Source organism: Adiantum capillus-veneris, chromosome 1 (assembly GCF_014529385.1).
Source record: "Adiantum capillus-veneris isolate H3 chromosome 1, ASM1452938v2, whole genome shotgun sequence".
NCBI lineage: Eukaryota > Viridiplantae > Streptophyta > Polypodiopsida > Polypodiales > Pteridaceae > Adiantum > Adiantum capillus-veneris.
In genome coordinates this window covers 89,541,269-89,557,705 of record NC_140931.1, presented here as the reverse complement: position 1 = coordinate 89,557,705, position 16,437 = coordinate 89,541,269, and the positions used below count along the sequence as shown (strand labels likewise).

The 16,437-nt window shown below is 43.0% G+C and overlaps 1 protein-coding gene across 2 annotated transcripts in view; it reads left to right on the top strand.

Moving 5' to 3' along the window:
- LOC147465161 (uncharacterized) overlaps positions 1–14,208 on the top strand; it is a 98,482-nt gene extending 84,274 nt beyond the window's left edge. For both annotated transcript variants that reach the window (XM_086518563.1, XM_086518556.1), the window contains exons 3-6: positions 11,905–11,985; positions 13,371–13,430; positions 13,518–13,580; positions 13,807–14,208. In XM_086518563.1, the coding sequence (XP_086374689.1) occupies positions 11,905–11,985; positions 13,371–13,430; positions 13,518–13,580; positions 13,807–13,863 (261 nt within the window). In that variant the 3' untranslated portion in view covers positions 13,864–14,208. The remainder of the gene's footprint in view (positions 1–11,904; positions 11,986–13,370; positions 13,431–13,517; positions 13,581–13,806) is intronic.
- Positions 14,209–16,437: the final 2,229 nt, after the last annotated feature.

Here is a 16,437-nt window from a genome sequence, read left to right as displayed (position 1 = left end):
TGCTACTAAATATGTGTCCCAGGTGTTGAAACACTCTCAACGAGTTTACATATTTATTAGCATATTTAGCCATTTATTGGGATTGTGGGGTTTTTGGCTGAGGTAGGGAAAACTTCCAGTTTCCCTACATAGGCAGCCTCCCCCCCCCTCCCCCCCCAAGTACTTTTGGCATGTTATTCAGTGAAGAGATCCAGCGTTCGGGGCAGTGTCACGTGACACATCCCAACCCTATGTGTCCGTGGACAAGCTACACCACAGCAGGGTTCAGTCAGTTCAATCAAGTTTAGATTAGCAGTGATCTGGCACTTTTGTGAGTCTATTCGTAGACCGTGCATGCCCAGTCACTTAGCATGGATGCATATCCTCCGGTTGCACACAGCATGATCATCGGAATTCCCCTCAGAATCCATTAGCATTAGTTAGGGGAATTTTCCAGTGCATTTAGCCTATTTTCCTATTTTTGGTTATTTTCACTTATTATTTTTAAGTGACTTTCCAACAAAAGTACGTAGGGCAATTTTGCTAAGTTAATATATAAGCAAATCCAAGTTAGCACTTTTTGGCAGAAGAGGCAGCAGGAGCTTCCCGCTCAATAGGCAACTTCTCAACAGTACCCTGCAGAACCTCTGGCGTTTTGGCTTTGCATCATCACCTACACCATCAGAGCCTAGCGTTTTGGATAAAGACCTCAGCCGGCGTGTCCTCTTGCAGTTACCGCGGGAAACATCAGATCCCTAGCATTCAACTCCTTGCATGATCGCCATAGCACCATTCAGCCCAACGTTTTCATGGAAAAAACGCTACATCTTCAGCAACTTTTTTCATTGCAAAAACGCCAGCCATAGACCTGCAGCATCAGCGTTTTGTCAACAGTTTCAGCCTCAAGAAAAACGCAGCCAAGTTAATCAGTTTTCAGCCTAGACACAGAAGCAGATCAGCCCCCAAGTTCGCTTGGGCGTGGCGATTCCTAATCGTGTTTTGTTGAAGAGTGACAGGAATCCCAGGAAAGAAGGGCTTGTCTAGCCTCCCCTTGTGTCTCTTTTCACTCATTGAGAGCGGACCGTGCACTTAGTGGCCGACCAATCGACGTGAGGTGGGAAAAAGCAACCTTGGTGTGAGCGCAAGGCCGCTAAGGGGTGCGCCCGCAGAAAGGAGTAGAACTCGGGTGAAGAGAAGATCCTTCGCAACGCGGTTTGCAAGCGAAAGAAAAACTCAAGAACCCAAAGAACCCAAGACCCTCAAGACTGAAACCCTCAAGAACCCAAGTTCCTCGCGAACTTAAGAACCCAAGACCCCCAAGAACCCACAAGAACCCACGACTTCAGAATGATCATCACTCGAAGCGGAATGGATACTTCGCTTGGAGGTGATGAGCATGAGAGAGGCGAAGAAGAATTTTCCCAACCAGGAGGTTTTTCCGACCCTTCCCTATCTACGACACTTACACGCAGAAGAAAAAGCAAAAAGAGAAGCCGAAAGAAAGGCAAGACAAGAACGGTGCGACCGACACATGCAAGAGTTCTTGCGACTCTTGTATCTGGTGCCGACACAGATGCAAGAGATTCAGGAGACGGAGACTCTCTCAGTCTCTTCTTCTCCAAAGCATGACTCACAGGATTTGCATGATTGTGTGAAGCATGATGATGATTTGATTGACAATGACTTGCATGATGTTTTGATTGACAATGATAAGCGCAATGATTTGAATGACAAGCATGATGATTTGGATGACAAAGATAAGCATGATGATTTGGATGACAATGACAAGCATGATGATTTGCATGATCAAGATGTGATGAATTGCATGAAGATGATGTGATTGTTCACAAGGATGATGTGTTAGTGGATGCTTTTTCTAGCGAAGCTAACCTCGTTGTAGATACGATCAATCACGAAGATCTGATCTTGGCTTTCGAGTCTAGGTCCAAAGAACCCCCACAGGACGATTCGATCATTCAGGATGAACCAATCTTGGCTCTCGAGCCTTGGTCCAAAGAACCATCACAGGAAGTATTATGTGTTCGCATGATTGATGCGCACGTATTGTTCGAGTGTTTCATTCGTGAAGGTTTCCTGTATTTTAGTCAACATCCTTATGTGATCCCTTTTACTAGGCATGACATATTGTATGTTGAGCACGTTTCTCTCATGGATGAGCACGAATGTATGCGGATTTTTCAGTGAAAAGCTGGAAAGTTTGTATGTCAGGAAGTCACATTCCATGTCTCTTCCTTTGCATGACACAGTTTCTGAATGAGCACATGATAGTATGAGCACCAAGCATGGGCATTTCCATTGTGATTTGCCACAGTTGATTGATTTTGATCAAACAGAAAAGATTCGACCTCATTGTTTACATGTGTTTGATGAACGGGTTGTCACTCCGTCTATTTGTTCATCTACATTGCATACACAGTCTTTAGAGAAGACAAGATTTTTTTCCTTCACTTTACATGGAATGGATATGTTCATGGTTTTGTGTTGGAGATGGTTTTAGGAATTTTCAGCCATGGAGATTCTTGAAGACGAAAGAAGCAGGACTTTAGACGAAGTTGAAGCATCAAAGGAGCCACAGAAGACTATGTGTCGCTTTCGGCACGGCCCAAAGAAGCAAGCTTTACAGACCTTTATGAAGTGCAAGTACCGCACGATCCACACAGCGGAGTGGGCCGGCGAAGAGCCCCTTCCAGGATTCCGGATACTGTTGGCGATCTCCCTGGACGCCATACAGTTCGGTACTAGTACCTCACTTTGAAAAGGAGGGGATGTCACGTGACACATCCCAACCCTATGTGTCCGTGGACAAGCTACACCACAACAGGGTTCAGTCAGTTCTTTCAAGTTTAGATTAGCAGTGATCTGACACTTTTGTGAGTCTATTCGTAGACCGTGCAAGCCCAGTCACTTGGCATAGATGCATATCCTCCGGTTGCACACAGCATGATCATCGGAATTCCCATCAGAATCCATTAGCATCAGTTAGGGGATTTTCCAGTGCATTTAGCCTATTTACCCTATTTTTGGTTTTTTCACTTATTATTTTTAAGTGACTTTCCAACAAAAGTAGGTAGGGCAATTTTGCTAAGTTAATATATAAGCAAACCCAAGTTAGCACTTTTTGGCAGAAGAGGCAGCAGGAGCTTCCCGCTCAACAGGCAACTTCTCAGCAGTACCCCCCAGAACCTCTGGCGTTTTGGCTTTGCATCATCAGCTACACCATCAGAGCCTAGCGTTTTGGATAAAGACCTCAGCCGGCATGTCCTCTTGCAGTAACCGCGGGCAACATCAGATCCCTAGCATTCAACTCCTTGCATGATCACCATAGCACCATTCAGCCCAGTGTTTTCATGGCAAAAATGCTACATCTTCAGCAGCGTTTTTCATTGCAAAACCACCAGCCATAGACCTGCAGCTTTAGCGTTTTGTCAACAGTTTCAGCCTCAAGAAAAACGCAGCCAAGTTCATCAGTTTTCAGCCTAGACACAGAAGCAGATCAGCCCCCAAGTTGGTTGCAGATGCTTCCGCATTTTCAGCCATAACCACAGCAAGAAAACAGTCATTTTCAGCCTCGAAACAGCCATCGAATTCAGCCCATAGAAGATCACAGTTTTCAGCCACGAAGTCGCCGTCGTCACCACCGTTGTCGTCATCGGCATAGTCCAAGTTGCATCAGTCCATTGCATTCGCATTGTACACCTTTGTGCAATCAAAGTAGACCACTCTCGCCGACGAGAGTGGGGCCTTCGGAGGAGGGTTTTACAACCTTTCGGGTGTCATATCTCTTCGCTCTCCTTCTCTCAGTCTCATTCACTTGCACGCACAATCCACTCACTTTGTTCGTGATCATAGCACTCGCCATAAGACGGAAGGCTCTCTCCTTCCCTAAGAACTAAAAGGACCCTTGAGCAATAAAGATCACTAATCTTGAGAAAATACAACATTCATTCCGTTGCACCTAATAGGCAGTTATCTCTCTCTAGCATTTTATGCTTGCTAGCGTTTTCTATGTGAATGCGTTTCACCTCTCTCTAGCGTTTTCTCTCACCACATCGATCTCCCCTCTCTGGCGTTTTTCCACTTGCGATCTCTCTCCCTGAGCCTAGCGCTCCCTCTCTCTTGCGGTGTACACACCCTCTCGGTGTTGCATCGTGTGCGACGAGTTCCGGTGCCCATTCGGTGGGCGGTACGCGCTAGGAGCTTGACGACGAGGAGATCCATCGCGATAGATACGAGATCTATTAGCTACCCGTCACGGAGAGGGGGTTTGCTCGCAGTTGCAGACATGTTCATCACCCGATTCACTTTTTTACTCTGCACCTTTGACATGGTACCATAGCCACGGTGTGCTCTCGAATCAGATTGGTGATTTGTGTGAGTTTGTGGTGTTGATGTTTCGCGACGAAAAGAGACGGTTTGCTGTTTTTTCTGGGTTTTTCACTCTTTCTGGGCTGATTTCGGCTCGAGTGGATAGATTTTCAGATTTTACCTTCTACCTCGAACTAGCCTTATCACATGCCTAGATTTCCAACACCATGGAGAGGAGTGATGATTCTGAAACCAATTCAGCTCATGGTGATGAAGTAAACCATGAGGATGGGATTGGCGGTGGTGAGACCACCGTCAACGAAGAATGGGGAGATTTGTCTCAGTTCTACTGTAGCGTAGGTGATACCTACACTCTCTACCTTTCCCTCCGATCAACAATTGAATGGAGACAACTATGCCATTTGGAAAGCCACCATGATGGCGGTCTTTGACTCTTACGAGCTTGGAGGCTTTGTCTTGAGAAACCTTCAAAAGTCAAAGGACCCAAAGGGAGCGAAGTTATGGGAGCGTGTCAATGCTCGGATTCAGTCCTTCATTATCCTCAACAGTACACCATTGGTCATTAGCCATATACGATTGATGAACGATGCGAAGTTGATATGGGATCAGTGTCACAAAAGGCGGAAGCATAAACTAACTTATAAATGCAATTCATATACTCGAGAGAATTGGGGAAAGAGAGAGAAAGATTGACACATCATTGGGGACCAGAAGATGGGCTGGTCCCCCCCCCCCCCATAACGAGAATATCTTTATTACTAAGGGAGAATCTTTACAAGCATAGGAACGGGGCAAACGTCCGTCCTCCATTCTTTCTTGTCCTTTTTCTGCTTCTGAATGAGAGAGTGAGAGAACTACTCTCTAACTGCTAAGAGGATTTTTCCCCTCTTTTGTGAGATTTTGGAAGCTCTCGTAGGCGAGGCTCTATCTTCCACAAACCTCTTCAGAAGCTCTCAAAGAAGAGAGTCTGTCTTCTGCTAATTGGTCACCTTCATACTTAGTCATTCTTGCAATAAACACAGGGGAGAAACATGCAAAACGCACACATATGCTTGCTGTAATTTTCTGCACATAATTTGAAATTGTTACCTGTGCATGTTCCAATGCCGAAATGGAGGCCTTTTTCATGATGGAATTGAACCAAACTTGGTGATGCGTAGGTTAGGTAGAGAAGGATGGGATTCTATGAATGCTCTGCTAAAATTCACGCTAATAGAGGTGTGTAGGGATTGAAAATAGAGAATTTACAGCAGCTAATCGCGAGAGAAGGAGAGTCTCCTTCCACTTCTCGCGACCAAACTTCTCCCACAGCTGCCTATGATAAAGAGAAACCTTGTTCTAGGTGATGGGAGCTCAAAGTCTCCACATACACCACAAGGGTTGATCCTCAAGCTTCAATGGCGTAGAGCACGCTCTCAATTGGGGGGTGGGTGCACTACCAACCTCGCAGTGAGAGAGGGGTTGTTCTTAAATAGACTTGAGCCAGAAGAGGGGGCGCTAGGAGATGAGAGAGAGAGAGAGAGAGAGAGAGAGAGAGAGAGAGAGAGAGAGAGTTTGCATGGGTAAGTATGGCAAGTGACACACTTTATAACTTAAAAACCATTTAACTTTTAGCTTTAAAAGTTCACTAGGCCATTATTAAATGTGCAATTAACTCACAATTGATCACATGATAGCTACTTATGAAAACATCAGATGCTTCTTGGCATAAGGTTATACCGGCATTACTCCTACATCACCTGTTCGCACTTGTCCGACCATTTGGTGCGGGCACGAATAATTAAACTTAGTTTAATTAGCTTATCCTAATTCCTTATTAAAAAAATAATCCCGACCTTAGGATCTCTGTTCTAAGAACCCCATCTCATTCTTGTCCTCGCATGGACGCGCGTAATTTTTTGAGTCTAAAATCTAAGGCTACTGTCTACCCCTTTTGAAGACTCGATCTCCCAATTACTAGGGCTTCAGGGTATTTTTCTGCTAAGGTCTCCCTGAGGTGCTGTTGCCCACGTTAGGATGCACCTAAGGCCCTAGAATTACTAGTTCTATTCTGGTGTGCACACAACTATTTAAATACTTATTTGTTAGTAAATAAATTAATTGTTTACAAAAAATGACATAGGTACATCCCTCTTGGTTCTAAACTGTTGATTTCAATTGTAGAGCGGTAACATAACTGTGTAAGATATCTGGGTAATCTTTGAAATCTGACTTAGTCATCCACTTTGCGTCTAAAGGGGTGTAATTTTTAAGCTTGACTAAATACTATCGATGTAGTCTCCCGGACTTTAGTTGTCACTCGGAGTGGTGTATTATTTGTTTTGGTTGAAAGATCTCCTTTGGGAGGAGAAGCAACATATGGTCGGATGAGACTTACATGAAAACCATTATGGATGCGCCAATGAGAAGGCAAATCCAATCTAAAAGTCACTTCATTGACTTTATCTGTAATTTTGAAAGGGCCGTAAAATCTATAAGAAATTTTAACAACTTTTCCTTTTCCGACCCGCTTTTTCAATCTAGCTTTCTCAAACTTAAGTAGGACATACTGTCCTTTTTCAAGATTGAGGTGACCAATTAGCGGAAGATAGACTCTCTGCTTTCTTCCGCTGCTCTCGAGTGCGAAGAATTGCTTGTTTTACTTGTTGATAGGCGATATCAATATCGCGCACAAATTCGTCTGCGACAAAGATGTTTTCTTTTTGTGTTGAATTGTACAGTCTCCAGGGATCAATTTGGAAGATGAGGCATAGGAACTATTGCTCAGATGCACTGGGAGGAGCAATCGTCACACCATTAATCCGAAAGACAAGGCAACCACCGAAATGACTAAGGAAAACATCCGCCTAGATAGTAATTGCACTGTGGGCTAAAGCACACCATCCAAAACCGCAAAAAATGGGTAAGGGAAACCAAGGACTGGAGGACACCATGCGTGGTACTCAGCTGAATGGAGCATCGGAAATCGACCAAAGATAATAACCTGGAAGCCCCTCTGACAGAGAAGTATCATCAAAAGTACGCTCTGATGTAACAATTGACTCAACCCACGTCGGAACAGAGCAAACATTATCATTGAAAGTTCAAGAGCTAAAGTTGAAAACTCCAAAGATAGGAAGTCCCCCTCCCGCTCAATCCTAAGAAAAGAGAATAAGTACCACCAGAAAGAAATCTGAGACAACCTGGAGTAAAACTGCTTTCTCTGTAAGTGGATAGCAAATCCTGAATCTCATGGAACTCGAGACTCAAAGAGGATCACACCATCGGTAAACTCGGACTCCTTAGAATAGGAAGACCTGAAAGGTCGTCACATGAGGATCATGTTTGCCAAAGAAGCCGTCGGGGTCCAAGAAGATCTAGCTACTCAAGCAAACTCCCTGAGATCAAACCAAATGTTTGCCAAATCTTTGCATCTGCCAAGATCAACCTTGTAGGTACAACCCAATACAAAATGCCAAACTGCATACAGACTCGGAAGAGCACATATACTCCCACTGTTGTAACTTGCTTCCTTAAAATCTCGGGCAAAAGACTGCGAGGGAAGAACCTGCTATACTAGCCAATCGTAGCCAGCACACCTGAAGAAAAAGGGCTGCCCCCAAGGTTGGAGCTCTCCAAAGAGATCTATTGGAAGAGGCATCCAAATGTTGCTGATTGCGGGAGTAGGAACTAAATGTCCCCACCAATTGTCGACACTACATGCAAACCTGTCATCCAAAGGATCTCCACAATTCTGTTGTCGATCATCAAGAGAAACTGCCCATAGAAGGTTGCAAACCTATCCCGAAATTGGTGCTGACAAGCTCACAAGAAGTCATAAGCTGTCCCACAACTGGTAATGACAAGCTCACAAGAAGTCGTAAAGTGTCCCATAATTGGTATTGACAAGCTTGCAAGAGGGCAATGAAGTGACCAAGTCTGTAGGGCCACACTACCACTGGGGAAGGAGAGAACATGGAGATAGTAGAAGTCCACACTCCAACAAAACCTCCTCGAATTGTTGTCATTGTTAGCTAAGGGTCTGGCACCACATGCTCCACCTCTAAAACCTCATCCAGGGAAGTCGGATGATCAAACAAGAAGTGGTTCTGGAGATAAAAGTATCCCCCTTTGCCTGTTGAAGCCAACTCCAACACATGCACTGGAACATGCACCTAACCTGCTGCATACTAGATAAACAAGAGTCTACTAAAGCCGGAATTGGAACTTCCATCCTTAGATGGAAAATGAAAAATCAAGGAACATCCTCTGCTTCAAGAAGGGAAGAGATCCCCCTCTGTCATCCTCAATCCACAATTTGGTACAAAAGTGTAACTGAATCATCAACCTGCTACCCATCGGATAGGTAGGGTCTCACGGATTCTCCTCTGTTGGCAGCTTGAGGGCCAATCCATCTCCTCGAAGAAAATACAACGATAAAAAACTCCTCCAGAAGTGAGGAAGAAGATTCTGTTGCTGTCCAAACACTTCTCTCTGAAGAAGAGGCTGGAAAAGAATAGCTCCTCTCTCTGGATCCAACAACCGCATGCTTGCTCCCCTTGTGGGAAGGTACTGTAACATGATTCCATCTGGGAAATCAAAGCAATCCAACACTGCTACACATCCTGAAACCTCCATCGGGTTCCCCCGTGGTGAAGAGAGGTCTGGGTAATCAAGGGTAAATGCGGGGAAGTCATAGACGAGGATCCAAGGCCTCCACATACCCAAATCTACCGCAAACTTGGAGAAAACCAGACAGCAAGCTTCTTCTCTCTCAATCATGTCCAAAACCGTACCAGATCAGCCACATCCGAGCACTCAGGTGGTCATATCATCATAGGGATCCGATACCATGTCAAAGGTGGGAGCGGAAGATGCAATGAAGACAAAAATTGGCTTGTGATCCTGTGGTAACCTCGACTCTGATCTAGAACACTTGCAATGCCAAACACATGAGCAAGGCACACCTGTGGAGAAGAGAGATCATCGAGGTAAGGAGAGACAGGGCATTTGAAAATGAGAAAGAGAGAGATTTGGGAAAGGCTTTCTATGCTGATAACAATCTACTCATACAAGTGACCAAGGGTTGTCCGACATAGAACTGACATGCCCAATGGATAGACCCAAGGACACACAACTGCGACTGCTATTGACACTGCCAACTGCTCCCGCACACTAGACCACTGTCACGGTCTCGTCATGGGCTGCCCTAGCCTCTTGTGGAACCGAGGCTCTGGCGTGATCTCCTACTGGCAGGAAGGCTGATCTGAAGGGAGAAGCAACCGGAGTGGGGCTGCCCTATGTGTAGCGTGATTCGCGGTGGAGTTTACATTGCCTGCCATCTCAGCATTAGCTATGCAATTTTGATGCCTTCCTTAATTGGTACATTGTCTGGCCCCTTTAGTGGGCCATAGAGGTCCACAGGGGTCGTGTGCCACATCATCACACTTGTGATAGACAACATTAAGGAGAATGTTTAACTAATCATTGTAATTCTAAAACTGTACGGCTAGTTAAAAACAATTTACTTATTATTGCTCGTAGGATCACCAACAGATCAGGCATCACTGAAGGGTCAAACTTTATGACTTGAAAACGCCACGTAAGGGATCTCCTCCTCCTCGGTGTATGCGTCGTTGAGCAATGCAATTTAAGCCTTCATTCGATGGTTGCTGTTCTTTACTACAAAGTAAAATATCCGCCATGTTTGCCCACTTTTTGGTGACTGCTGAGCATTTTCTCATATTTGATGCCGACTTCTCTTAGAGCCGGCATATATTGGGAGTAGCTTTGCATGCAGAGTGGTTGGCCTAGTATGCACTCCGAGACTAAACTCTCCCAAGCTACCATAGCTATGGATAAAGCTTTATCGGAGAAGATCAATTTGATCATCATGAGTGTGGAATATGGGATTTACCTTTAACCTGCATATTGGCAAAGGTTGGAGTCTTACATCTTTGTCGATGTAGTGATCTTCCAACCAATCAGGTAGAAAGTTGGATTCAATCAAATTTGATCATAGTTACTCTTAACCTGCATATTGGCAAAGGGCGGAGTCCTACATCTTTGTCGATGCAGCGATCTTCCAACCAATTAGGTAGAAAGTTGGACTCAATGATTGAATCAACCTCTCTTCTTGCAAAGCTCTCTCTTCTCAATGGGAGTAATCGACACAAGCTCTGGTTATCAACCAAGCTTGGGAGAGTTTATAGTCTCGGAGTGCATACCGAGCCACTCACCCTTCGAGCAAAGGTATTCTCATTTAATGTTGGCTCTAAAAGAAGTTGGCATCAAGTATGACGAGATGCTTCACACCTACTAAAAGCTGGCACACATGGTAGACAATTACTTTGTAGTATGGGACAGCAACCATCGAGTGAAAACTTGGATGGACTCGCTCAACAACGTATATACCAAGGAGGAAATTCTATATGTTCATTGTCGAGTCATAAAGTTTGATCCTTAGGAGGAGGCCGATCTGTTGGTGGTTCTACGAGGAGTAAACAAGTTGGTTGTGAACTTGTGACAATTTAGCCGTTCTCCTTAGCATTGTCATACTTGCTTGTACTTAACGGCTATTGAGGTTAGCATCCCTAGCACACCCTCCCACGATATATTTATTATGCAACACTTAGGACTTGTGGATCCCATCTCCATCTTGTCACGTTTAGAGCCCGAATTAGGTGAATGTGCCCAAAAGCATATGAAGAACAATAGCCAAGTTACTAATGGATCGAATTTGGTGCGGATTTGTTGCACAGCTAGTATGGAAAATATGCTATCCCTTAAACCACGTGCCATGAAAAGAACAAATGTGAGAGTGCTCCCTATCGATTCTGTTTGAATTTCTAGTTTAGAGGATGAGTTTATGAAAGCCTACCATGCAAGAACGAAAGACATCACACATGAAGAGAGTCGTGAGTACGTTGAGAAGCGGGATGAGTACAATCGTCGGAAAAAGAAGATTCTTTCGATGTGGAAAATGTTTTCACGAGAAGGGCATATGATTATGGCATGTCATGGCTCAACCTATGGGTGCGCTACAACAAATGGCATGACAAAGCCAACAAATTCACCATTAAGAAAATAATGGAGCTTGCAAGGACTTCTCTGTCGTCGGAAGAGTAAGATTTAATATTTATTCGATACATGCTAGATTAAGGGTTTGGAGACACCTAATATAACCTTTCTTGTACGTAAAAAAATCAGGATTTCCACCATTTTGCAGCGAGGGGAGGAGGCACTCAGAAAATGCTGCATCTCTCACATGGACCGGACTTTTAGAGAGTCTCTTACACCTCATATCTATTGGTTTCATCGTTTCGATATGGTGCAGTCGATGAAGGAAGTCATTGAGAATGGCAATCCAACTTGGGAGTTTCAGGGGTGTGTTTAGGCTTTTCAAGATCAACTCGACAAGTAGAGTTATCTGGTTTCACAACACATACACACATATTTCCTCAGGCTTGTCATGTAATGTAGGTTATTTATGTTGTTATTCTGATGTTTGGCGAAGGCTTTCAATCTAACTGCTATATGTTCTGGTTTATATACTTTTGTTATCTATCTGCTTTTGGTTACTATGAAATGCTTTTGTAGGTCGACAAGCTAGAGGAGGAGGCAGAGTCACTTCTCGGACAAGTTTCAATAGCCAAGGTTATGAGCCCTTCTGAAGACAAGGTATTTTTCCAACTATCTTAATCACACAGTTGTCAGCATTGAGTATTGTGAAGGCAAGCCACGCATGTCCATGCTTTCATAGTAAAGTCCCTCAACTGCTTTAAATTTATTTTGAAAGTCTTACGACATTAAATATTGTAAGTATTGGTGCAAATGCAGTCTCTTAGTCTGCCGGTTGTCTAAGGAGGTGTTAACAGTTGAGATATGGGGGTATATCACAAGAAGATTGCGTATGCCAGATGTGTCATCAGGAGGTAGAGTCAGAGGAGCAGTATATTTGCTGCTGTATAGTGAGATCAAGGTACATTGCCTTGTTTGTGAAGGTTTTGGACCGTTGTGTCGGATTTGTGCTTTGAGGATCCGAGGTGCCTTGGGCTCTTTATATTAGAGCTTAGGTGTCATAAAGAGACTCTCGTAAGGGACATGAGAGTAGCGGGCCAGTGGATGAGGAAGTAGAAGCTGTTGGAGGGCAGCAGTGGCACTGTATAACTTTGTTAGTTGAGGCTCAAATTCGTGAAATGAGCATTATTACTTGCGCTATGAAAAAGGAAAACCAACTCTAGTATTAGTATTCCTTTCACTTAGGGGCAAAATAAAGCCTGACTCTTAATTCCCAGGTTGGAGTATTCTTCATAAAAGCAAACTCAAGCATACCCCATGTATGCAAACCTATGGTTCAGCAAACATTGGCGTATGAAAACAAATCTATCATACTACTCTCTAGCAGGTATCAACCCAAGACCTTTGTTTTGCGAAGGTCAAAATTAAGCCCCCCCATTGAATGCTACAATGTTAAAAGGATCACTCTCTTAATAGTTAGTGCATTGTGTCCTGGGGTCAATCATTCTTAAAATGCCAAAAGGCCCATGACCATGGGTTCTACTCCTGCCCCTATTTTCATTGGGCACTGGAGTATAAAAGTGAAATCCTGGCTGTAAGAAGGAGCTTCTCACTGAGTGTGGTTCTTGTGCCTATGCATGTTCCTTCTAGCTGTACCTCAGTTTAGTTGAAAGGTTCACACCCGTCCAGTCCCGTACGGACACCCAAACTAGAACATTAGGCGTCCAGTCAGTTTGACCGTTGACTGACTGGCCGTTGTTTGGGCAAATCTGGGTCCTTCAGGCCTCTATTTTTACATGCTTGACGGGCAAAGGCTGAAGATTCAAGGGCCTGGCGCCAAAGTTTAAGCCTCTTGCTTCCCTGTCAGGTTTTTTGGAATTACTCCATGCAGATGCCTGTGTTTCACCTTTCAATATCATGTATATGTTAACTTAAAATGTATAATCCAAGTCTTGGTACATACGTTAGTTGCTGGGTTCTTCTTAGGGCAGCGGCTCAGCAATTGTTTTTGGCCACGTATCTATTGTTTGCTTGACTTATTCCAGGAACAAGTGCGGCTTTTGGAGGAGCTTATTCTTTTGCAATTGGAAATTGATGGCATTCCGGTATATTGTGGCGTTATTTCCTATAATGCATGTAGACTTTTTGCTCGATTTCCTCAGGATTTTCATTTATAGTTCGGTTTGTTTAAGGGGGACGAGAGTGTTCGGCCACACAGAAAGGGCCAGACAAACCGGATACAAACTCTCATAGCTGTAAGTCTTTTGTGATGTTATCATGAATAATGGAGTTTGCACTTCAAGGAATGCAGGGTTTATGGTGCACATTCATAAAGGAAACTATATCCTGGTTTTCTTTTTAATGTCAGCAAATTGCTACAGAATTCTCTTGTTATTTCCCAACCACAAAGGAACAGAGAAGTAGCGCTGAGCCGAAGGTTGTGTTATGCAATTTTTTTCATTTTATTACATCTTATTGCAGAACTTGGATAATCTCGAACATTGTGTAATTGCTGAGGCTGGATTGAGTATCACATAATGAGGCACCATTGGAAATGCAACTGTCAAGCAAGGTCTATGCCAATAATTGATCAAGAAGCAAGGTATATGCCAAGAGTTGAAAGGAGCAAGGTCTGCGCCCACTTTACTGTTTGCCCATCTAGGAGCAGACAAAATACTGAAAGATTTATTCACTGTAAGTTTGAATGTGTATATTAACAGCGAGGGAGAAGAGTTGATCCCATTTTCAAGAAGGGAAAATTACCTATAATTTGTGCAAATTCCCAAAATACCCTCAAATTTCAAGAATTCCCAATGAACCCTTGTATCATGCTGGGATGGCTTTGCCCCAATTTTTGCATAGTCTAATCTTTTTGAAACTGGACTTCTATCTTCAAGTGCCTTGGACAGAACTATCCACCGATGAGCTCACAAGGAGAGGCATCTGTGCTTAAAAATGATAAACGGTTTAATCTTCGAGATCCCACAATACCATCCAAAATTCTAGTTCTATCATCTTCATTGAGGGAGAACCAATCTTCCTATGAAAAGTTGCAAAAAAAATCGTCTTTAAAGATGTTTGCGAGTATTGAGGGGAATTTTGGAGAAATTGAAGGGCATTTTGGGAATTTTTGGTCAAATATGAGGGACATATTGGAAATTTTTGAAAATTTGAGGGGCATTTTGGGAACGTACACAGTTTACAGTGGTATTTGGAAAATTTTTCTTTGAAGAATATGGATATTTTAAAGTAGGCATTCAAAAGGCACTCAAAAAGCTCAGTGACGCTATTGACACTTCACCCAAAATTTACTTTGGGGTGCTCAAGAGCACCAGGAGTGTCTTCACTTCGAACAACCTCACTCCTCCATACAGTGGGCTATTGGCCACTTCTTTCATGACATCATACATGAGCCTCGTTGTGGTCATGAATCATGATTGCGGGAATCATGTCGTTGGTATCTGGCTCAAACTTCTCCTTGTTAAAGATTTCCTCCACCATGACCACAAAGGAGATTTTAGAAGCTGGGGAGAGGCTATGATACTTCCATTGCATGATTAGTGACTCCAAACTATATACAATGGGGTCCAGCCCATGCGGCTTTGTTGCTTATCTTGTCTCATCCTTGACATACACGTGTATCAAAACAAGCATGTGAGTAATTTTTTGTTAGCAGGCCTACTTCATCAGCATGTATAAAAACCAATTTGGATTGTACTTTGGGCTTTGCCAAGCAATACTGGCAATAAGAGTGAGCCTTTTTCAAACTTCAGTATCTCAAACTCTAGATTGTGGTTAAATCTTGTTTATTGAAAATTGGAAGTTGACATTAAGTGGTTCAGTGGCATTTTGGGTTGATAGGTCACTAAATTGTAGGAAATTATTATGACCTATCCATGTCAATGGGTTTTTATCTACATGCTATTCAGTGTATATAAATGATGTGGAAACATACATTTGCACCCTACAAATTTGTTCATGGCTCTTGCCCATTCTTGCATTCGGGTCAAAAAAATGCCCTTTATTGAGGTACATATGAAATTTGAAAGATACAGTTGGGTATGGAACCTAGGTATTTATGCATCCACACATCCACCTTAAGCATTGGGTTATGACACCGTCGGCAAAAAAAAAGGGGGCCTTTTACCAGTGTTGTGATTATAGAAAATGCAAATAAGAGGAATACAATGAGGATAGTTGTCCTCTTATCATTTGAAGACTCAAGGCTACTTTTACAAAGAATGCTTGTAAGCATTGTCCTCGAAGTCATTCTTACATCTTTCCTAGTTAGAAGCTTGCCCTTTTGAAAACCACCGAAGTTCATTCATTATTTGCATGTTTTGGTAAAAGATGATGACGATTCAAATCTCACTTCCATAGAGAAAAACAGGATTTCAAAATTTTGTATTTACGAAAAAAAGTGTTATAGCTTATTTTATAGCTTTGCTATGTTCTTACGTGTGGTAGCACCTTTATAGAACTTTCTCTCCCCTTAGCTTTGAACATAAAATTTTCAAAGTCCAATGCTTATTTGGTAGGCAACATATCATTCAAATGCACAAGAATGATATTTAAAAGTGGCATGAGTATGTATGCATGAAAATAAAGAGCCATCACTATAAAACAAGATGGTTGAATGAAATGGTATTTTCATATCTTTGAATAAAGGCCAATAGGATTACCTTGGGTGCAAAAGTGCGCTTTTTCCTCACTTTCTCCAATGGAAATACTAACAAATACTAAACTCACTGATATGGAGTATTGATTCTTAAAACTTGAGAGCATTTATCTCATCCTTCAAGGTGCAATTGCATTGATAGTTGAAGTAGCGTAGACGGTCCGTTTTCACACCTAGCTCAAGCTTAGGATAGTTGTTTCACATGGTCCTCTACAGTGTATGTGATTGTATTGTGGAAACAAGGATTGTTGAGCAATTGGTAACACTCAAAAGTCTTGAAGTGCAAGCATGTTACCCAAGTAGGCTTCTTAAGGTGTCATACCCTGTAATGGATTTGTGTAGCCTCCAAGCAGACATCTCTTGTATAATGGAGCTTTCACAAGGAGTAAGCACGAAATGAAGCTTAAAGAAAGGATAAATGTTGTAATTCTTCC